The sequence below is a fragment of the Ochotona curzoniae genome, unplaced genomic scaffold, assembly GCF_017591425.1.
Source record: "Ochotona curzoniae isolate NIBS_2020 unplaced genomic scaffold, NIBS_Ocur_1.0 contig_883, whole genome shotgun sequence".
Taxonomy (NCBI): domain Eukaryota; kingdom Metazoa; phylum Chordata; class Mammalia; order Lagomorpha; family Ochotonidae; genus Ochotona; species Ochotona curzoniae.
In genome coordinates this window covers 43,678,633-43,702,122 of record NW_024466599.1, presented here as the reverse complement: position 1 = coordinate 43,702,122, position 23,490 = coordinate 43,678,633, and the positions used below count along the sequence as shown (strand labels likewise).

Here is a 23,490-nt window from a genome sequence, read left to right as displayed (position 1 = left end):
AGAAAGAAATTGGTTGAAATCTATCTGCTGGTTGATTCCCATAAAGAGTGTAACAGCTGTAACAGCTGGGGTTAAGTCAAGCTGAAGCCAGCACTGCATCTAGCTGTCCATGTGGGTGAAAAACCTACAGACTGGTATACTCTTAACATTTTCACAAGCACATCAGCAGGGAGCTTGGTCAGAAGTCAGCCAGTAGCTGAACCAACACTCTGATAAGGAACGTCACCATACCATAATGCCAGCCTTGCATTAGGTTTTTATTGAACTTATTCACCAAATTAACTTTATGAAGTTCCTGCATCCCTACTACCACTCTTCACTATCTAATCCACTTCTCTGTGGTGTACAAGAATGGCTTCCTCAGATCTATTCCTTCATTCTCTAGCCTATTTCACAATCTTTCTTAAACGGTCACCTAATCTTGTCTCCCTATTTCAAAAATCTTTTAATGGTTATATAAGATTAAAATTCATGAAATGCTGCATTAAAAAGTTGTGCTTTTTACGCAACTCTACCAAAAATTACTCCTTGCCTTAAAGCTCATCTTTCTTCGCCATCTAACTCTCACTCATTGTTTTAAAGATTCATTTATTTGAAAATCAGTTGGAAAGGTCTGTAGGGAATGGTTTGGGTGGGTAGAAAGAGGGAAAGGGAGCGTGAGAGGATAAGAGGGCAGAGGGAGAACATGGACTTCCACATGAGACTCTGGTTTTGCAGGCAATGTGATCAGTTACAATGCAATGCTGCCTCTCAAGTCTCTTCTCCCTCTTAAATCATGATTCCCCTAGATACATGATGCAGTCATTGTCCCAACTGAACCTCATCATACCTGTAGATTCTTCACTGACGTGTGACTTGTTCAACTAGACTTAAGCCCCAGAAGGGTAGCAACCATGTTTTCCTTTTTTTAAAAAATCATTAGTCTCAAATGGTTAGAACAGGGCTTGTAACATGGTCACGGCAGACAATAAATACTTATTGCTTAACACAATGAATGCAACATAATGTCTCTACAAAGTTCTCATAAAATTCAATTTGGATAAAGGGGAGAAAATACCTTCTTTCCTGTCACTCTTTCCCATAAGAAAATCTTCGGTGTAGGGTGTCATATCCAAACGTAATGGAAAGGAAAAATGTGTATTCACTTTCTCTTTCATCATTGTAACCATATTAAATGTATACCTCATAGTATTGAAACTCAGAATGCGAGGCAATTTCTTAAAACATGCCCTGAAATGCAAAAACACCAATGGAAAAATCCTCATTTTTACTTTCATTTATACTATACCTATTTTAGTAAACAATTATAAGTAAATAAGTATTCTAGATCATAACTTTTATTAAGGTATTCCATGAAATATTTTACATGATTTTTTTCTATTATTAAAGGGATTTTCTATTGAAAATTAATTCTTAATTAGACTGTAGTCAGTTATGACAAAGATATGCAAAGGATATGCTATGGAGGAACAAAAAGATGACCATCACATGCCAGATCCAAGGAGGGCTTTGATTCAGTGTTTTATTTAAATGATAGAGATTAAAGTATTAATTTGCAAATTTCTGTAAAGAGCACTTCAATATTATTTATTTTTGCTAACTAGAAAACAGTCTGCTATACCAGTTAACTAGATAAGTAAACCTAAAAAAGTTATTTACCACTTTGAGCTTAATTCATGATTTCTAATATGGACCTTACAGTGCCTATCATCCCATATTATCTGTGAAACAGAGCGACTTGCATATATTATTTGCCATTCAAGATTTACCCACAATGCTGAGATCTTTAACCAACTCCTTGGTCCCCACAAACCATTTTATACATCAAGAGCCTCTCATTTTAAAAAGATTGAGAGCAGCTGGTTTTGGTTTACAGGCTAACTATCACAGTCTACTGACTCCATAGTAGAGTGGTAAGAAATAGCAAAACTTTGTTAAGCACGTGGTAAGTTACAAGTACACCAAAAAAATCTGAGAAACAAGTTATGGTGCTAGAAAGTATACTGGAACACTTTTTTTTTTTTTAATCAATCAGGCTTTTGGATTCAGTATATTTATCCATAAGGATGTCTTTAGAAAACAGAATGAGCATTTCACAGATTGAGAGGGAAAAAAGGCAGAAAAAAAATGCAAAAGTAAATCACACCAAAATTAAACAAACAATAACAACAAAGGATTGTAAGATATTTGCTATACATCAGTAAAGCTAATAGGAAAATTTTCATTTGAACTATTTAACTAAAATAAGATTAATACCCATTGTGGAATTCTACCTTTCTATCAATATTTAACTATTTTCTAAATCCTGCATTGCTTCCTGAACACCAATCCTAAAATCAACTGTCTACAGAGTCGTTTTATATCCTTGTGTCTTAAAAAGAATTCAAATTAGCTGGATCAACATTTCCTTAACACTAGTTTACTTGTATTTCTATCTTAGCAAACAGAATTGATAAAACTTCATTATTATGTGCCTCTATGTCTCGACCAAAATATTGGGATCAGCAATATTATCTATTGCAAAGAAATGTTACCAGAATTAAGCTAATAAATCAGCTATTATTCCCTAAAAACAAGTTATTAAAAGCTTGATTTGTGAAAATTTATACAGATGACAACAATTACCAATGTTTCTACCTTTCATATGTCTTCTCCAAAAATCTAGTTTTTAAGTTCAGTGATTCCCATTTTCCTGAGGTATTTCGTAAATTATAATTCACTGAGTAAGCGAAAAGCTGTGCTATAACACTAAGCTCCAAGTAGTTGATTTTGTCTTATATAATTAAAAAAAAAATTTAACCTGTTTATCCTTATTCTTTGACTTTGATTGGGTTGATTAATCAAAATGAAACACATTACATTTTCTAAAAGCATACCTTTTTTCAGCTCGGACTTTTTTTCCACAATGAGAGCAAGTATACATGTTGTCACCTTCTAAAGTGTCCTTTATAGTAACTTCATCAAGAGATTCCTGTGTGTAAAATACACATTCAAAAGTTTCACATTATTGCTTATAGCATGAAATATTCAAAAGGCATAATACAAAAATAAGAAAGAATACACATAGGAAAACAATTTCTTACCAAAAAAGGAGACCTCTAACTTAGCAAAAAAAAAATTGTTCTCCTTAATATAAGATACTTTATTAGCACACAAAATTTTTCAAATAATTACATTTTCAGTGGATAAAAAAGAACTCAGTAGTCGAGTATTAATTCCTAGGTAAGTAGCAAGCAAAAACTACATGAAAACATGGGAAAAATTTTTTAAGATTACAAAAATACTTGCTATACCAAACAGCTGGAAGCAGAAAGTTTAGAAAGTGTGCATGGTATTACTCACATAAATGTTCTTCATATCAGCAACCTGGCACCTTACAGTGTAAAACTCTTCAGCAGTCTGACTAACGTGCTCACAATCCTGATCAATAAATAGCCCAAAATCAGTAATTTTTAAACAATGCACATGATCAATAAATTTATAATAAACTAAAACATATGATTTCTACCAAGCAAAAACAGGTGTAACACTTACCAGCGACACAACATTGTTTGTAATCACACCTCCGAACAAGCTTTTGACGGTATTTTTCTTCAAAACAAACAAACATCAGTAATTAAAATGGAGACAAATCTGCTTAACTTTCAAAAGAAATTGAGCATTCAAGTACTAACCAGTTCTGGAGACATTTCTTCAATTTTGGTAATCAAGTCTGTAAAGAATTCAGTCATATCCTTCTGCTCCCCAGTATTCAGAGGCTGCTTATCCATGGTGTAGGTTTTACAAAAAGGCCTAGGATTATATGCTTTGCATTCACTCTCCTGTAAAGGAAAAAAAAGAAGTTGGGAGGGAAAGGAGATGATTATGTCAAATAAAAATAAAAAAACTGCAAAACTATTAGACGAACAAAAAACAGAAACAACAAACTTAGCAAATTTATAGAGGAAGTTTTATAATGCTATCTCATTTTATTTGATTTTCATGATATTTTCAGTTTAATGGTACTGGTACCAAAAGATGCTTTAACTGACCACAGGTATTTTTAAATCCAGGAACTTTTGGGAAAGATTTGGGATGAAAAGGATTCATACTGTACTATTCCACTTTCAATGTAGCTCCATGCTAATGTGCCTGGGAAAGCAGCCGAGGATGGTCCAATTCTATGGGCTCCTGCACACATGTGGGAAACCTGGAAGAAATTCCAGGCTCCTGGCTTCAAATCGACCAAGCTCCAACTGTTGTGGCTATTTGGGGAGTGGACTATTAGAAAGAAGATCTCTCTCTGTTAACCCACCTTTCAATCAAAAATAAATCTCCAAAAACATTTATTAAAAAAAGTTTAGTAAGCCACAGAGATTAAGCAATCTCCCACCAGATAGTCTACACCCCAAATGCCTATAATGCAAGGTTGGGCCAGGCTGAAACCAGGACTCCCATGAAGCGGTAGAGACCCAAACACTCAATCCATCACCTGTCCCCCAGGGTGTGCATTAGTGAGAAGCTGTTAACTGGAACAGAGCCAGGACTTGAATCCAGGTACTCTGACATGGGATGCATTTGTTCCAAGCAGCACTGTAATCACTATACCAAATGCCTGTTCTTGGTTTTTTAAATAGTAATTTAACAGTTTTCTGTCAAATGGCATGTTCTAGCTCTGTAAAAACAAATAAGAACAGAAAGAAGGGATTATCAGGTAAATTTTTAAATTTTAATGGCAAGATCAGTTATTGAATCCTTAGTATGAGAGGGTGAAAAATCAGTAATAAATGACATAATCCTTAACCTCAAGATTGTAGGATGGATAACACCCAAAAGAGGCAGAAATAATAGAAGCATAGAGACTGTAGACATGGTGAGGCTTCACACATGGTGGAACAATTCATCTCTTACAAAGCTGAAGGATGAAATCAGAAAGAAAATTGAGTAAAGTGCTAAGAGAAGATTGAGGCAAAGCAGGAAGGGCAACAACCCCAACTGGACAGGTGGCAAAGCAGCAGGGACAAGCTTGAGGACTTTACAGTGAGTACAGGTGCAACTAGGTATGGTGAGCAATAAAGGAGGAGGTTAAAGAAAAGAGGCAAAAAAAGAATATGCACCATGCTGATAAACCTGGGTACCATCCTCTACATGAAGAAACACTGATATTTAATTTTTTCTAAATATTTTACTTTCACTTGAAAGACAGAGTTATAGGGAGAAAGAGAGAAAGATTCTCTATGTGCTGGTTCGTTCCCCAAGTGGCCACAGTGGCCAATCCGTGTTGATTTAAAGCCAGCAGCCTCTTTAGGCTTTCCAAATGGATGTAGGGAACCAAGGACATGAGCCATCCTCTGCTGCTTTCCTAGACTACAACTGAACAGGAGGTAGAGCATCCAGGACTTAAAAGTGACATTCATTTGAGATGCCAACACTCAAGGCTGAGGCTTAGTTTAATATGCCATGGTGCTAGCTCCTATATCTTTAATATTTCTTCAAAGATTTATTTATTTGAATGGCAGAATGACATAAAGATATTCCATTTGATGGTTTACTCTCCATATGATAGTAATGGCAGGGCCAGGCAAAACAGAAGCTGTAAGTGAGGAACCACACCCCGGTCTCCCATGTACTTGACAGGAACCAAGTAGCTGAGTTACCATCTGTTGATTTCCCAGACACATTAGAAGGGAGATGAACTGGAAATAGAGCAGCTGGGATTAAACTAAGGCTTGGACATGGCAACCCAGAGTTGTATGTATAGCTTAAAATCTGACACCCAAAACACTTGTCTGTCCATTGGGGATTTTAAAAGAATGTTGTAATTACCATTTTTATATGTTCAGGGTAGGAACTCAAAGTGATAAAGACAGTGGCTGGCTCTGTGGGAAAAACTACTATCTGCAATATCAGCATCTCATATGGGTGATGGCTTAAAACCTGGCTGAGGAACTTCAAATCCATGTTACTGCTAACGGTTTGGGAAAAGCAGAAGACGGCCTACTTGGGTCCCTGTCATCCATGTGGGAGACCTAGATGAAGCTGCTGACTAGCCTGGCTTAGCCCTAGAATGTTGTGGTCATCTGGAGAATGAACAAGTGTTTTAAACATCTAATTCTTCCTAATAAAGGGAGAGGAAGAAACAAAAATGAGAAGTCTCTGGCCATAAGTCAGTCATCTTAATAATGAGAACTTTGTAAAGGACAAATAAAACAAGAAGCAGATAACAAAGATGTAATTGCTAAAAGTCATTAGTAATAGGTCAGATAAATTGTTTATAAACAGAACAAAGTCAGCACAAATTAAATCTATGTTCCTTATTTTGCTTTTATCATAGGGTGTATCAAATGATTGATTCTTGAACTTACCATTAAATATGTGAACATTTTCTGAAGCTCCAGAAGAGTGGTTTTGTGCTTCATGTCTTCTGAATACTGAAAATCAAGTGAAAATTTTCTGTCAAAAACATACTGATAGAACTAAATTACACATTTTAGCAGTCTTGCAATTTGTTTAAAATGTCATTATTTTAGCTATCATGTAAGAAAAACTGACAAATTCCATTGTCCTTTTTTTTTTTTACTAAAAAAAAAAACAAAACAACTATAGCTCTAAATGACTAAAATATACCATATAAAAGCAATCAGGAAATGAAAAGGTCTTTTAAAAAAAAACCCTGCAGCATTCTAGTCAATATACACTCGGGGCAATGCTGATTTATAAGCCGACAAGAATGAAGAATACATCAGATATTCATCTCCCGCAACTTAACACACACATTAAATGAGGAACATTTAACAGACAGGTTTTGATGCTGCTTGAGAGGCCCACATGCTCTACCAGTGCCTCCTCTGCTTAAATCCAGCTTCCTGCTAACCCATACCCTAGGAGGCAATGGCTTAGGTAGTGGTATTACTGCCACTTTACGGAAGACCAGATTAAGCTCCAGGTGTCTCATTATGGCCTGGTCCAGCCTACACTGCTGCATACACTTTGGAGAAACCCAAGTGTCAATCAGTCTTTCAAACCAACATCTTTTCTGAAATAATATACTTTTAATACTAGAAAGAAAACTGATCAAGAGCTCTGAAACTGTCAAAATTTACACTGTCAATAACTGAGCTTAAGAATCTGCTTGACTAAGGCTTCTAGAAAAGGTCCATATTCATATCCTATCTGCTAGATACAGTGTCTCACTTCAGCATTAGGAGACTTTGGGGATGCTCATGTAGTACCAGAGATTAAGATGCTTCCTACTGGGCCTGGGACAATGGCTCAGTGGCTAAATCCTTGCCTTGCATGCACTGGCATCCCACATGGGCGCTGGTTTGGGTCCTGGCTGCTCCATTTCCCATCCAGCTCCTTGCTGGTGGTCTGGGAAAGCAGCAAAGGATGGCCCAAAACTTTGGGACCAAGCATCTGTGTGGGAGACCTGGTTGAAGCTCCTGCCCCCCAGATTTAGCTTAGCTATGGCAGGGATTTGGGAGTGGACCAATGGATGAAACATCTTTTTCCCTGTATCTTCTCTCTGTAAACGTGCCTTTCCAATATAAATAAATAAATCTTAAAAATGTCACTGCTGCATTTTCAACTAAATTCCCTGCTAATGCACCATGGGAACGCAGCAAAAGACGGCCTGAGTAGTTGGACCTGTCTCTCATGTGGTAGACCAGATCCAGTTCAAGGTTCATGGCTTTGACCTGACCCAGTCCTGGCCATCATTGCCATTTGGGGACTAAACCAACTGGTGTGTTCACAGAAACAAAGTAAAACTCAAAGGGATAAGTGAACAAAAAGCTTGCTCACCCAAGGCCAACAATCCCATTTAACATGGGAGATTAAATAGAAGAAACAATTTTTATGATGCAAGTAGTAATTTTCAACTTTTACCTTTATTATTTGCTTTTCTACATAATTAAAATCCATATTTATCTTTACCATGAAATAGCGATACAATAGCTCCATGACTCACCTATTAAAAAGTCAAACTTTTCCAAATACATGTTAGCTAGCTCTGTCATCAATTCTTTATTCTCCCATTCCCTTCAACAACAGTCTACTACTTGTATGTGTCTGTATGTGTATGTATATAACCTCAGTCTACAAACAAAATTTTAAATTTGCTTCCATATTCTTAGTTTTTGAAGTGAAAACAAACAAACAAAAAACAAAACTACCTTTGCAGTGAAGACAGCCTGTCTGGCCTCAGGTATCATATACAACTGCTGAATAGTGGAAGCCAAGTAACAAGTAGCTCCAAGGTTTGTCAGGCCAACAAATCTACATTCTGCACGGACATCCTCATGAGGCCAATAGTCCCACTTGTAAGGTGCATGGGCTGCTCTTGAAGAAACAGGGAAGAAAAGAAGCCCATCCCCCCGCAAAAAACGATTTAGTAATATACTTTGCTATTATTAACAGCCACTGCTGCCATTAGTTATCTAGTTAATACATACAAATTATACATAATTATAAAATATCAGATATTAGAACGCATGCCAAAAATTCATTTCTTAAAAATTCAAATTTAAACTTAATTTCACCTATTACTAAATTATTTTATTTAAAGATAAGCCAAAGTGATTATATGTTAAAAAGTCCTTCATAGCTAGTTTTGGGAAAAATTTCACACTGATTTTTAAACTTGAGTAACACTGAAGCATATAAAGAAGTAAAACACCGCTTACACTGCATATGCTGGGCCATAACCCAGTTGTGTATTAGCCTGTAATTCTCAACAGATCCCTTCACCATCTCTACTAACAAATCATAAGCAGCAGCTCTCGAAGAATGTGATTTGCACTTTGGCTGTTGACGATCTTTCAGACTAGGCAGCAGAAACAGCAGATTGAAGATATCTCTTAAAAACTCCTGAGTGGGGAAAAACAACAAAATTCAAGAACATTACCTCAACTTGGATATTATATTCCACATACAATGAACAGCTTACACGCAGAAAACTGCATTATATTACAATCTACAATTTACTACAATTATTCAAGAATTTAACAGTAGGGCTGGTATTGTGACACAGAAGATAAAGCTGGCACCTGCTCATATGGGCAACAGTTGAAGTCCCAGCTGCTCCACTTGCAATTCAGTTCCCTACTAACATGCAGCGGAAGACAGCCCAAGTGCTTAGGCCCTTAAACCCACCTAGAAGACATGCAGCACATGCCTGGTTTTGTCCTGGCCCAGTGGCTCATGTCATTTGGGAGTGAATCTGCATATTTAAGAGATATCCTTCTGTTTCTCTTTCTCCCCTCCCCTCCCCTCCTCTTACTCTGCCTCACAAACACATAAGCATTGAAAAAGAGAACTTAATAGCATCATATACATCATGTGAAAGTCTTCCCAATGTTAATTTTTCTTAGAATGACTGGCCAGGGATAACCTTTAATTTTTTTCCCCTTGTTCTTACAGACTGTCCACATAATGTTATATTCTACTGCTCAGTGACGAAAAACTTTTATTAACGTCTCAAAATCCTTAACTACAAATCTTATAAAGTTTCTCTGACTTTACATACTTTTCTCTTTATTTCACTCTACCAATTTGAGCTAAAAGACGCAATCATACTCAGACTGACCACTAAGGCAAAGTTGCAAGGCGCCAAAACAAAATGCAGCAGAGTTCACATGCTGTCAGTTATTTACCATATAGTTAACAGGCACGAGAATCAGTATGGTACTAAGCTCTTCACATCTTTACTACTATGGTTCAAACTGAAACAATTAGTTTTATTGTTAAGTGCTGTTGGTCTCCAGATTCTCATTCTAAATGTACTTTCCCTCAAATCACTCTGTATGAGGAAGCAGGCACAGCGTTATCCACTCCTCTTGCTCTTCCTAACTGGCAATTTCCTTTGTTATTTGCTATTTCCCTCACAGAATCCCAAAGTTACTAAAACATCTTGTTCTAAAGTATAAAATCTTCCTGGGGAAGAGAGCAGGAATGGGATTCTGCTACGTTAAAAAAAAAAGGGGGTGGTGGTGGAGGGGCCCAGCGGCATGGCCTAGCAGCTAAAGTCCTCGCCTTGAGTGCCCCGGGATCCCATAAGGACGCCGGTTCTAATCCCAGCAGCTCCACTTCCCATCCAGCTCCCTGCTTGTGGCCTGGGAAAACAGTCGAGGACGGCCCAAAGCCCTGAGCCTGGGAGACCCGGAAGAAGTTCCTGGATCCTGGCTTCAGATTGGCATAGCATCGGCCGTTGTGCTCACTTGGGGAGTGAATCATCAGAAGGAAGATCTTCCTCTCTGTATATCTGACTTTCCAATAAATAAATAAATTGTTTAAAAAAAAAAAAAAGAAAAAAGAAAAAAAGGGGGGGCAGGATTTTAAGGCTGGCTTTCCTGTACGCAGGACATCGGTAAACAATTGCCTATCCTGATATAAAACTTTCCCATAGTGACAGATACAGCTCACTGTGCCTAACTGTATGGTTTATGTTGAATAGTTGCATCCTCTGAAGCCTGCCGCTTCAGACAATGGTCAGTTAATGCAACATCATATGCCTATTCTACATACACCATGACAAAATCATACTCCTAAGCTCATGACACACGTTGCCTCACTCACAGCTAAGAATTAATCATGCCCTGTGAAATGCCAACAGAACTATTCTCTTCAAAATTTGAAGCTACCTTCCTCCAAATTTTGTCTCACACACTTTTTCCTTACTATCTGTTGGAATCATTTTGTTCTTATAAATCTTGGCCATAATTCTAACCAGAGCTAAGACTGCAAGTCCAAGTAAATCACCAGACCTGGAGGTGCGTGGTCTTGGAAACTCAAGTTACTGGCATGTATGTGCACACACACACGTAACTTCAGATGTTCTTCATTAGTAAATATATCTCTTCCACTTTTCTAAAGAATGTGTAATCTACAGTTTTTCAGTTTGGTCAACAAATTCTTAAGGGTTTTAATTCTTAAATGTGACCCAATCTTAGAATCAGGAAAATAGCTACTTTCATAGAAATACAAAATAACACCTTTACTTGATTAAAGTCAAATTCAAATAATAAGAATAAACTGGCTACTAACCTAAAAATGAATTACTTGACAATTAGTTTAGATTTAGAAATGAAATCAGTTCAATGCCTCTAATGTTTTGATGAAAACACATTGCCTGTGATAAAATACATTATCAACCAGCTCTGGCCATTGTGGCCTTTTGGGGAGTAAATCAGTTGACACAAGATATCTCCCTCTATCACTGTAACTCTGCCTTTCAAATAGTAATTAAAAACAAAACAAAACAAAACAAAAAAACCTTGCTTAACAAATGTACTAGTTCAACAACCAGGAGCAAGTATTTATGCTAGTGTTTAAGACTTCTATATTCCACACTGGAACACCTGAGTGATTCTGGCTTGTAACTCCAGCTTCCAACTAGTGCATACTGTAGACAGCAGTAATGATGGCTCAAGCAGTTGGGTACCTGTCATTTGGGTGGGAGACCTGGACTGAGTTCCTGGCTCCTGGCTTTGGCCTGGCCCAGTCCCAGCCATTGCAGGCAGCTGTGGGAATCAATCAGCAGACAACAGTGTGGGTGTATTCTGTTTCTCTGCATCTCAAAGAAATTCTTAAAATTTTTTTCAGAGTGTAAGTTAAAAAGTTCTTAAATATGGGTCATCTCTGCAAAGTGGGTTAAACTGCTGCAGGCAGTGCTGGTATTCCCTTAGAATAGGTTCAAATGCCAGTTTTCCTGCTTCAATCTACTCCCCTTGTAATATGTGTATGAAAATAGTGGAGCATGGCCTATCTCCTTGTGCTCCTGCACCCACATGAGACCTAGATGGAATTTCAGGACCCAGGTTTTTGACTGGCCCAGTCCTGGACTTTGAGACTATTTAGGAAGTGAACTAGCACATTGGACTTTTTACTTTCAAATAAATAAATCTTTAAAATAAACATATAAATAAATAAATGAATAAATAAATAAATCTTTAAAAAGTTGCAGCTAAGTTGTGTACCTGACCATTGCAAAAACTCAGTGTGATAGATAAAACATATTTCCCAAATAGGCCAGTTTCAATAGGCATGATAATGAAGTGCCATAAAAATAATCTGACAATTGTTTTGTGCCATGCTCCCCGCTAGTCAGAAAAGTAACTTTGAAATACACAATGCAAATGTTGCTCTGACTTTCTTCAGTATTTCTGTCCATAAAACAAATATTCGTCCAATTCACTGGAACTCTCACTCTACTTTTTGGAATGAATTGTCCCAATTCTATAATAGAAAATAAAGGTATATGGACTTTGCTTTCAAAATTAATTCCTTTGGATGTGAGGGTAATTTGGTTGTGATATCTGTCACCCCAGTGATTGCCAGGGTTGATTAGCCTGATCTGCTGGCTAGGCGGGTGTTCCTTTCCTCCCTCACTGGCTCCATGTGTGTCCCTCCAAAAGCTGCTCCCTCAAAGAGGACTACCATCCCCACGAGCGGAGGACCAGCCTTCGGTCAAGGGTACATAAATAGCTGTGCTCCTCTGCTGGAACCTCCAAACAAGTTCTGAAAACCAACTACCTTATACACCTCCACCGAGATATACAATTGATATTTCAAATTTCACAAGTCGAAAATCTAATTCCTATATTTTGATAGTCTTTCCCATTCTCCTCCATTCAGTACTATGCTGAGGTTTCCAATTTTTAGTAATTGCCATTGTTATTTCTAATTAATCTATTTCTATTTTCTATTCCATAATTCAACCCAAGCAGAAACCCAATTCCCTCATTTCCACACATTCCTTCTTTGAAACCCCTGGGAACCTTCCTAATGGCATCAGACACAGAGGCTTTCTTTCAAATTCTCATCCAGAGCATGACAAAATAATTTAAAATATTAACTCCAACACAAAATCCTTTAAGGTTCAACATGTCACAAAAGCCAAGGGCAAATTATTTACAGGTCTGAACATATAAGCATCAAAACCTGAATAAAAGTGCAAACACCTTATATATGTAACATTGCTCTATAGATTCTGGGGGAAAAAAAACTAAGATGAAAAATGAAGAGCAAAGACTTGAAAAATAGGGGTTGGGTTGTGGTCTAGAGGGTAAAGCCATAATACTGTAATATTAATACTGGCATTACATATGGGCAATGGTTTTGAGACCTGGCTGCTTCACTCCTGACAGAAGAGGGTCCAAGTACTTGGGACACTGTACACACGCTGGAAACTTGTTGGAACAAGTTCTTGGCCCAGTCCCAGTTGTGGTGGCCACTTAGCAAGTGAACAAGAAGATGCAAGCTCTGTGTTTCTTAACTCTGCTTTTCAAACAGATAAATCTTTTTTTAAAGGCTTGAAAAACAAAGTAAACATTAACATGGTCTGCAAACCCTTTCACAAAAATCTTTGACAACATAGTTAAAACAAAATAACCAAAGAAAATATACCAATTACAAAGATGATAAAATCCCTAAGACAAAATAAACTTAAGAAATATTTTAAAATACTAATTGAAAAAAACACCCCTCAAGACTGCTCCTGTGTAAGCAACAAATTTCCTTGTACAAGAATCAGTATCAAAGATATAAATTTTAGAACAACTATTAACTCAGTATAAGAGCAATTTAAAAATCAATACAACTGCAGTTTCTGAAAAACAAAAACAAAAACAAAACAAAAAAAAGGACAGGCATCGGGCACGGTGGTATAACAGGCTGCAGTGTCAGCTTCCTGTATTGATGCTGGATTGTGTCCCTCTGCTCAACTTTAATCCAGCTACCTGTAGGTGTGCAAACAGCTTCACTACAGATTTTTTTTATTGTTTGTTAGATTTTTAATTCATTTAATAATTTGAAAGGCCAAATTAGAGCAAGAGAGACAGGGAAAGAGAGAGATATCTTTAATTTGCTCCCACTCCACAATTGACTGCAATGGCTGAGGCTGAAGTTAGGGTTTTTTTGTTTTTTTCAATTACTGAAAAGAGAATGTAATCCAGATCAAGAGAGACCTTCCATTCCCGTTTACTACCCAAATATTCTGACAGTTGGAGCTGGGTCAAGGCAAAGTGAGAAGCGTGGGAACTCTATCTGGGACTCCTAAATGGGTGGTAGGGGTGCAATCACCTTTCACTGCTTTCACAACTGCACTAACAGAGCAGGAGAAGGGGAATGGAACAGACACTCTTACTGGATACCATACTGATGTCATACCAAGTGGCCTAAACCATTAGCCAATACCCAACCTACAGCTTTTCCAACAAAATAAAATGAAATCATTCTATTATACGTGTCTACATCATTTTTTTCTTAATGTACTAATATTAGCAAATAAGAGAATAGCAGTATTTCTCTGTATCTGTGGAAGGGTGGTTCCAGAATACCCATGAATATAAAAATCTGAGGATGTACAACTTGCTTGTATTTGAACAAAACCTACACATATGTTCCTATACACTTACTTATTTTGAAAGCCATGAGAACCTTTTTCTTCTTTATCTCACCTGAAACTTTATTCTTTGTGAATATGGTCAAAAAAACCAGTTAATGTGTTTATATTTGTAAAGCAAAAATTTGCACATATTGGTTTACATACATGTACTAGACTTTACCCAGTAAATGTGTATATAATCACATTATTCCTAGTCAATGTACTGGAAAAAAAAGGGAGGGGCGGGAACTATAAGAAGCAGCAAATGGATTTTAGGAAAATATTTTAGCAAAGTCTGTCATCGTAACTTTCTCCCCAAAATCCTCTATATTCAAAATGAATGTGGTGCCCTTTTGGCAACTGTCTCCAAAGAAAATAGTAACATCAGGATAACAAACCAGTTGTTATCCTCAGTGTAGGTAACAACAAAAGCATCATAGGATTGTCCACAGCTTAATTTGACAGGGGTTTGTGTTGAGGTCCACTGGTGAAAGCTAATACTTGCAGTGCCATCATCTCATATGGGTGCCAGTTCATGCTGCAGCTGCTCCATTTTGGATCCAGCTCCCCTGCTAACAGCTTGGGAAAAGGAACACAAGATGACCCAAGTGGTGAGGCCTCTGTCACTTGTTTGACCCCACGTGGAACTCTAGGTTCCTGGCCTTGGTCTGCCCCTGCATGTGGAGAGTGGCTCTCTTTCTCTCTCTGCCACACTAAAATTCAAATAAACCTTAAAATAAAAAAAATCACTAAACATTTATGAAGACAGAATTATTAGCTGTTGGGTCCAGTGTTGTAGCATAATAGCCTGCTACACATGTATCACATATGGATGCTAGGTTAGATTCATGGTTGCTCCACTTTTGACCCAGCCAACTTGCTGAAGGCCGAGAAAAGCTGTAGTAGATAGGCCAAGAGTTTGGATCCCAGCCATACATATGGGAAACTGATAAAAGCTCCTTGCTTCACCTTGGCCTGCCTTCACTGGTCAGTGTTCATCTGAGGAGTAAACCAACAGATCTCCAATTCTGACTTTAAATAAATAAATATGAATCGTTAGAAGTTACAAATACTGAGAAGTAGGCATTACATAGGCCTTTAAATTATGGTACCAATAACTACTCTACAGAAAGGGACTATTTGGGCCTGGAGTGGTAGTCGAGTGGCTATAAACAGCTCGCCTTGCACGTGTGGGTATCCCATATGGGTGCCACTTGTGTCCCTGCTGCTCCAATTCCCATCCAACTCCCTGCTTGTGGCCTGGAAAAGCAGTCGAGGATGGCCCAAAGCCTTAGAACCCTGCACCTACATGGGAGACCTGAAAAAAGCTCCTGGCCCCTGGCTTTGGATCAGCTCAACTCTGGCCGCTGTGGCTACCTGGGGTGTATACCAGTGGGTGGAAGAACATTTCTCACTGTCTCTCCTTCTTTCTGTAAATCTACCTTTCCACATAAAGAATAAAAGGATTACTCATTAACTCTGCAGCAAAAATTAGAATACTAGTAAGGTGTTAATTTGAAACATTCTATTTTATACATATTCTAAGAGCAAAGCACCAACTTTCTAAAAATAGATTCTTTAGAGGAAAAAAATTGCTTTTTCACCCTCAAATAAGGCCCTTATTTCATATTTCCATATTTATTAAAAATTCACTTTTCCTGGAGTAATTAAATTTTAGCCAACTTTCTGATCATATGTTTAAAAAACATTAGCAATTCCACATAAGCACAGTAATTTAAAAGTCCTAGTTTTATTTCATATAGCCACCTGTACCTCAACACATACCTGTCCTTCCCTTGAAAATTTGAATGGAGGTTTGTGTTTAATAACACTTGTTGCAAGCCTTAAGAGTCCTGTAAGCCCATCATCTTCCACATTACCATCTTGATGATCAAGGATCTCCCTGCTACAAAAAAGGAAAGCACAAGCAAAACAGTTATTTACATAATTATATTTAACTTTCCTCAACAATGTAACTAATGAATTTCTTATCAAAATTTACCTTCGAATACAGTCAGCCAAATGTCTTGCCAATGCATCTAAGTCAAGGAGAGTTGTCTTAACACAGAAGAAAATATCAAAGTCAAATACAGAGTAAGTTTAGTACATTGTAGGTTAAAAACAACAAAAGGTAATTTTCCTATAGATCATAATTATTTATTTCAGCAAATCATATAACACACTTACTGTTTACTTATATATTTTAATAAATGATATTACGATTTTAAGTATTCAGTAATAGTCCAAAATCAGTAAATGTCATTAATAAATTATGCTAAAATTTTCAACTTTATTAAAAAATAATTCACATAATTCTCTAAATAATAGGCTTTTGACTAGGCTGTAACAATAATTTAAACTGCAGAAATTCAATTTACACAGTTTTAATTCTCATTATAACTGAGAAACAAATGAAAAGAGGCTTCAGAAAACAGAATTTAGTCCAAGGTATTTTTAAATAAGCTATATGTAACTCTAAGGAAGAAAATTATTCTGATATTCAAGAAAGATTAAACTTGACCATAAATGAGCAAGTTTAAGAAAAACTAAAAAAGTAAGCTAAAGCATGTTCAACATTAATCTTAGTAATTTTCCTCAAAAGACTGAGAATTTGGAGGCAACCAGAAATTATAAACAAAAACAGGATTCCTTATTGTACAGTGCATATATCTCATTTAAGTATGTAAATAAACAAGAAATACTTCGTAAATAATGGATTTTTATGTGTTGTTCATTTCTTCTGAATTACTGTGAGTGTACTTTAGATACAATGGGAAAAAACAAGTTTTCACCAGGTATGCCTTTCAAATTCATTTGGGTTACTAGAAATATCAGCTTAGTATAAATATATCAGCAAAAAAATAAGCATCCACTAGTTTATTACTACAAAAAGGGCTACAATAGCCAGGCAGAAACCACAAGCCTAGAACTCCATTTGGGTGGAGGGGCCCCTTGTGCTATCTTCTGCACTTCTCCTGGCACATTAGCCAGGGCTCAACAGGAAGGAAGTCCAGCAGGTATGACTTACACTAGTGTTCTTATGGAATGATGGCCTTGAAAGCAGCAGCTTCAACCACTGTGGCATGATACTGGCTGCTAACAATTCTTTAGCCTGACATCACACCAATTTACTGATGCAATTTTATACACACACACACACAACTCCACATATATACTTACTACAAAGAGTAATATGCTTAAATTTAAAATCTTTTATTTTTCATAAGATTTTTAAAACAAAAACTTTTTTCTTAGAAGATATCAGCAAAAATACAGCTAACAGAAATTTCAAGTAAGATTAAAATGAAAACAAGAAAGAAATCAGAGAAAAACAGAAAGGTACAATATTAGCTTAAAACTTATGGCAGTATCAAATAGGTATAAATTAAAAATTGCCTTAAAAATAAGGATCATTAAAATTATGCACACACAATTGTATAAATCACACCTATTAAATTACATAATTTTTATAACATACCTGACTAGCATCTTTTATATGAATGTTGTCAACTAATTTGCATAACAACCAAAAATATTCTTTACATCCAGGTTTTACCATTGGTTCTTCCTCATAATCATCTGTCTATTAAAAAAATTACACATTGTGAAAACACTTTTTAATAGCATGATACACTTAAAAAACTACAGACTTTACAAAATTTAATTTTTATACAGAGCATTCAAAATTTAAGAAAAAGAAAATAAAGACTACACTGTGAGCTTTTCTTAAAATGGAGAAACTAGGTATAAAAATCATTAACATGACAATTTTTAAGAAAAAATAAATCTCAAATTACTTAATAACTCTTGAGAACAATACAAATAGGGGAAAAAAGTATTCTACATTGCATTAGGTTTTTAGGACTGCTTAAAATTTCCTATGAGCTCTGAATTTTCCAAGTGGTAGAAACTTGTCATAAGATTATAGTGTACACTCTCGCGAAGACTCTCAGAATATTATAAGAATGAAAACACTGAAAGAACAAATGTTTCTACCATTCAATTTATCAACAAATCTAGAATCCAATAAGAACAAATGTCATCTTCAAAGCAAAACAGAACCACAGGAGCCTACAAAGCTGAAATTAAACACACAATTCTCCTTTCAGCATGAATAGAGTGTCACAAAGCCAACTCTTTAAGGACTATATACCTACTGTCTTTTTGATAATCACTCAAAAAGTAACCAAGTGCTCAAAAGTTTGAAAGGATATAGTGAAAATACAATGATATACTTTAGGGTAATAAAAATTACCAAAATAGAAGCCACACCAACACAGTAAAATCTTACCCTGACAGGTTTGAGTGCTTGGGCATCAGGAAGGAATTTCAGCAATGTTGAGGCAGCCAAAAGCAGAAAAGAGCGATGGATTGAGTCTCCTCCATCTAGGCCTGACAGAGATAATTTATAGAGACCATTGCAAGACTCATGGCGAACTGCAGTCTAAAGGAAAAAGTTCCAAACAGTCTGAATTAGTGCTAAAAAACAGATGTTAATATATTACAATAACTTTTGGTGACTTCTTCATTAACTTATTTTTAAAATAATGCTTTGGACAAATACACAGAATGTAAAACATGATCACATAAAGAATCTCAAGGGATACAGCAATAAATTCTGATTAACAATGTCTAATTCTAGTTATAAAAGAAAATCAAAATCAAATATATCGACAGATAGGAAAAAAAGGGGGGCTCAGAGGAAGATATTCATATTTACAGGTTAAAAGTGTTTTCAGAAATAGAAACAGCTTAAGGAGACCTTAATCAGAACATTTTCACTGATTACAAACAATCGTTCAAATGTCACAAAGACTACCTGGGACATAGCCAAAACATATAGAGCATTCAATGGTAATTAACTTTACAGTTAGTAAAACGAGCAGGAACTCAGACTAATACACTTAGTAGTATGCATGTGTACAACATAAAGATGTGACTTGAGAATATCAGACCAGCCTTAGTGTCAACATTGGAAACAAAACAAGTTTGTTAATTTCTAGCTTCTCATCTCTATTTGTATTTAAACAGAAAAACCAGAAAAAAATTCTATACACAACTAACAAAAGAAATGCTCAAATGCTTCCCACACAAAAAGGAAATGTTAAAGTAAAATAATAACACATTTCAGAAAGACAAACATGAATGGCACAGAATATGTAACATTCAATCTTCTATTACATGGCTCACAATTCAAAACACATTAGACCTTGAAGAATTAAGTGTGATTTATTTATGAAAGCATGTATATTTGTTTACATTAGATCTTGTTATTATTAGTGACAATAACTTGAAACTTCTGAAGCACCAAAGTACTAACCTTTGATCTTTTCTTACCTCAGGAATAAGGAGAGTCAATTTCTTCAGCCAATCTTGTAGATGATCACTGTCAGCCAGGCTAGACTTCACTAAAGAACAGCAATGTGCCCAACTCACTAAGAGCCACATGGAATAATGTGAAACTACAGAAAAAGACATTAAGAGATTAATAAAAGAAAGACAACGTCCATAATCCACACAAATATTTGTTATGTTGGCGAAACACAATTTTATGTGACACGTACCTTCATGTCTAGATCTGTGATCAGACTGAGCTTTCAAAACTCTGAAATATACACGACAACTGATTAAATTCAGCAATAGAACAGAAAATTAAATTTTCAAAAACTTTTTTCCTTAAAGATTTATTTTTGTTGGAAAGTAAGACGTATATGGAGGAAATAACAGAGAAAAAGACCTTCCATCCACTGGTACACTCCTTAAATGGCTACAACAGTTGAAGCTGACCGGATCCAAAGCCAGGAGCCAGGAGCTTCTTCCAGGTCTCCCATGTGGCTGTAGGGTCCCAAGGCTTTAAGCCGTACTGAACTGCTTTCCTAGGCCACAAGCAGGGAGCTGGATGGGAAGTGAAGCAGCTTGTACACAAACTGTGTACCGTGAGATCCCTGCACTTCCAAGGTGAGGCCATGGTTCCAAGTCCCAGAAAGAACTAAATACATCACCACATACTATACCCTTAACATTTATAACTTCCCTCAAGAAATTATAAATTAAGAAAACATAACAGATTTATCTGTTCTATTGTCTTCTTTGTGTATATGAGGGATCAGTGAAAAGTCAAATTAAGTTGCAGACAGCAGGAATAAATTTGAGATTTACTGCACAGTTTGGAGTTTTTACCCAATAAAACAACTGTATGTTTTAAAACAAAAGTGAAAGAATCATTGTAATTTTATTATAATACAAATTATTTTGACATAAGAAAATCTGATTACATAGCTTAAATAAGTAAACTCTCTAATAGTTTATGATTTAGTTAATAAGTGCATGAATAACAAAGACACAGATTATACTGGCATAAATCCTAAACTTTAAAACATTAAAAAATGACAATACAAATTGTCTTATTCTATTTTTTTGAACAATTATTTATTTTTATTACAAGGATAGAGTTACAGAGAAAAGGAGAGACAGAAAGAAATGTCAATGTTTTGCATTAAACTTTCCAAATGTAAAATCTGGAAAACCCAATTAAGAAATGCTCCTTATTCAAATTAGCCTGTAATTACTCAAAAGGCCCAGTGCGATGGCATGTTGGCTAAATCCTAGCCTTGCGGAAACCAGGATTTCATATAGGTGCCAGCTTGTGTTCTGGCAGCTTCACTTCCCATCCAGCTCCCTGCCTGTGACCAGCACAAACAGTAAAGGAAAGAAACCCTTCTTCCATGGGAAGAAGCTTCTGTCTTCCAGCTTTGGATCAGCTCAGATCTGGCCAATGTGACCACTTGAGGAATGAATCAGCAGACAGAAGTTCTTTGTCTTTCCTTATCTGTATAAATCTGCCACTCCAATAAAAATAAAATAAATCTTAGAAAAAAACAAAACAAACAAAAAAAATACCAGTATCAAGAGAAAAAGGTTCAAAAATTACCTATCAGCATGAATGCCTACAGAATGCCTACTTTTAGCACCAGCTTTCCATGTTCTAATACAGTTTCCTGACAATGCACACAGGAGACAACAAAGAACAGCCAAAGTATCCAGGTTCCTATCATGTATGTGGGAACAAGATGGAGTTACTGGCTCCTGGCTGCAAAGTATGAAAATGAAGGGAACAAACTAGCAGACAAAGATATCTGTCTCTTGGTCTGGGTCACTCTACCTTTCAAATAAAAAAAATACAAAAAAAAAAAAAAAAAAAGGAAAGAAAAAAAAAGTGTCCCTAAAGTATAGAGAAATATGATGACTAAATGCAGTAAATGATCCTGGACCAGAAAAAAATACTGTTACACAAACAATTTGACAATTTGAGCATTAGGACAATACATCACTATTAAATTCTGAGTATTTGAAAATTTTTCTACAGCTACTAAGTTGATACCTTTGGGAATTACTGAGGCACAGTAGGCTAAGCTGCCACCTGTGAGCAAAAGCCTAAAGCGAGAGTGCCAGCTCAAGGCCCAGTAGCTCTAGTCCTGGAGCAGCTCCTTGATGTTGTATCTGGAAAAGCAATAAATCATGGACTAGGCACTTGAGATCCTGCCAGCCATGAGGGAGAAAGGACAGAGTCCCAGGTTCCAGGTTGCCTTCTGGCCCTGTCCAAACCACTGCAGTCATTTTGGGAGAGAACCAACAGATTTATTTGAAACAGTTAGTTCCTTTTTTTTTTTTTAAGATAATACCTCCGGACTGAGAAGGCAAGTATCAAAGCATTTACAGGTAAACATCATGTCTTCAAATAACCCTCAAAATATTCAGGAATATACAAACCCGCACAGAAAACTTGTTTCACAAATTAACAACACATACATTTAGATGATAGACATGAGAATTACTTTTGACGTTGTAATTTTAGCTTTAATTTTTTTCTAAAGCAAAGCTTTAAAACATTTTTCTTACTAAAAATACAGATACACATAAAATAATAAAAAAGGAAAATACATACCTGGGAGCCAGATTATCATATGTATAAGCAACAGACATAAGTCGCTGAATTAAACTGGTTCCTTGTACAAGAACAAGAAAAACCTTCAAAACAAAAATATTTAAAAACATCTTTAAATAAAACAAGTGTATTTTTAATGCATGACTCCAAATTGCTCTGATGTTTATTTATAATAAAGAATATTCTAAGAATGATAATTTTTAAATACTATGAAAACAAGTAGTATTAGGTGTCAATGTTGTAAGTAAAGGATTAAGCATCAACCTGCAACGCCAGCTTTCCAAATATGTGTCAGTTCTAAGTTCAGCTCAGTACTTACAATCTGTCTACCTGTATATGGCCTGGGAGAGCAGCAGAGTATGTCTCAAGACCCTACACTCATAAGATCTGTAAGCAGCTCCTGAATCCAGGCTTCAACCTGGACCACAGTCCAGGCCACTGCAGATCCTGGAGAGTGTTCTAGCAGACAAAACAATGTTCCCTCTCTCTCACCTTCTTTCTCTAGGCTATGCAACGTAGGTAACAATATATAGTACTGCAGAACTTTTTCATCCTTATGAGTTTAATTTTATTAGATTTAAGTGACCTGTTATATGGACACATCACCTTTTTTATTTAACCCCACTAAGCTTCTCCATTCTCCAGGCTTCCATTTATACCAGTAGTTTACACCTATACATTTACAGTATTCCTCTCACAGCAAAACTTCTTTAATCTGGTGCTTCTTAGGCAAGTGTGAGGTAACATGCTATTCTTAAGCACTTTCTAATTCACTTACTGATGTTGGGAAGAGCAGCATTTGATTACATGAACAATAAAAATCACAATAAAAATTTTTATTGCTGGTTATCACACTTACTTTCTACTCTAAACCTATCCTTTCATATAACAGCTTGATGATGCTAGTGGTTACATATTACAAACTAAAATCATCCTCTGCCAGTTACCTTCCTATTAGGTCCTGCCAATCTGGGACACAAGAAAACTGCTTCCTTGCTACTTTAACTACGATTTCAGGAGCATTCTGTCTAGAAAGAGCAGTTGATTTTATCTTCAGCATTTTTAAGCAGAATCTCACAGCACCTAAGCAAACACATTTTTTCCTAAGAGCCAAATCCTGTTCAAGAGGATCCTTCCTTCCTGGTAACCCCCCCATCATTAAACTATTTTTCAAACTCCAGGC

General features: G+C 36.3%; 1 protein-coding gene across 3 annotated transcripts in view; it reads right to left on the bottom strand.

Annotated features, from left to right (window-relative positions):
• Positions 1-23,490, bottom strand: part of USP34 (ubiquitin specific peptidase 34) — a 204,572-nt gene that overhangs the window by 51,495 nt on the left and 129,587 nt on the right. For 2 of the 3 annotated variants that reach the window (XM_040993392.1, XM_040993393.1), the window contains 15 exons: positions 22,308-22,390; positions 19,927-19,967; positions 19,700-19,824; positions 18,654-18,806; positions 17,841-17,945; positions 16,365-16,420; positions 16,148-16,268; positions 8,664-8,847; positions 8,154-8,314; positions 6,345-6,410; positions 3,675-3,821; positions 3,535-3,591; positions 3,343-3,420; positions 2,877-2,971; positions 1,058-1,230 (listed from right to left, as the gene is read on the bottom strand). In XM_040993392.1, the coding sequence (XP_040849326.1) occupies positions 1,058-1,230; positions 2,877-2,971; positions 3,343-3,420; positions 3,535-3,591; positions 3,675-3,821; positions 6,345-6,410; positions 8,154-8,314; positions 8,664-8,847; positions 16,148-16,268; positions 16,365-16,420; positions 17,841-17,945; positions 18,654-18,806; positions 19,700-19,824; positions 19,927-19,967; positions 22,308-22,390 (1,645 nt within the window). The remainder of the gene's footprint in view (positions 1-1,057; positions 1,231-2,876; positions 2,972-3,342; positions 3,421-3,534; positions 3,592-3,674; positions 3,822-6,344; positions 6,411-8,153; positions 8,315-8,663; positions 8,848-16,147; positions 16,269-16,364; positions 16,421-17,840; positions 17,946-18,653; positions 18,807-19,699; positions 19,825-19,926; positions 19,968-22,307; positions 22,391-23,490) is intronic. The other variant, XM_040993394.1, reaches the window with a different exon arrangement.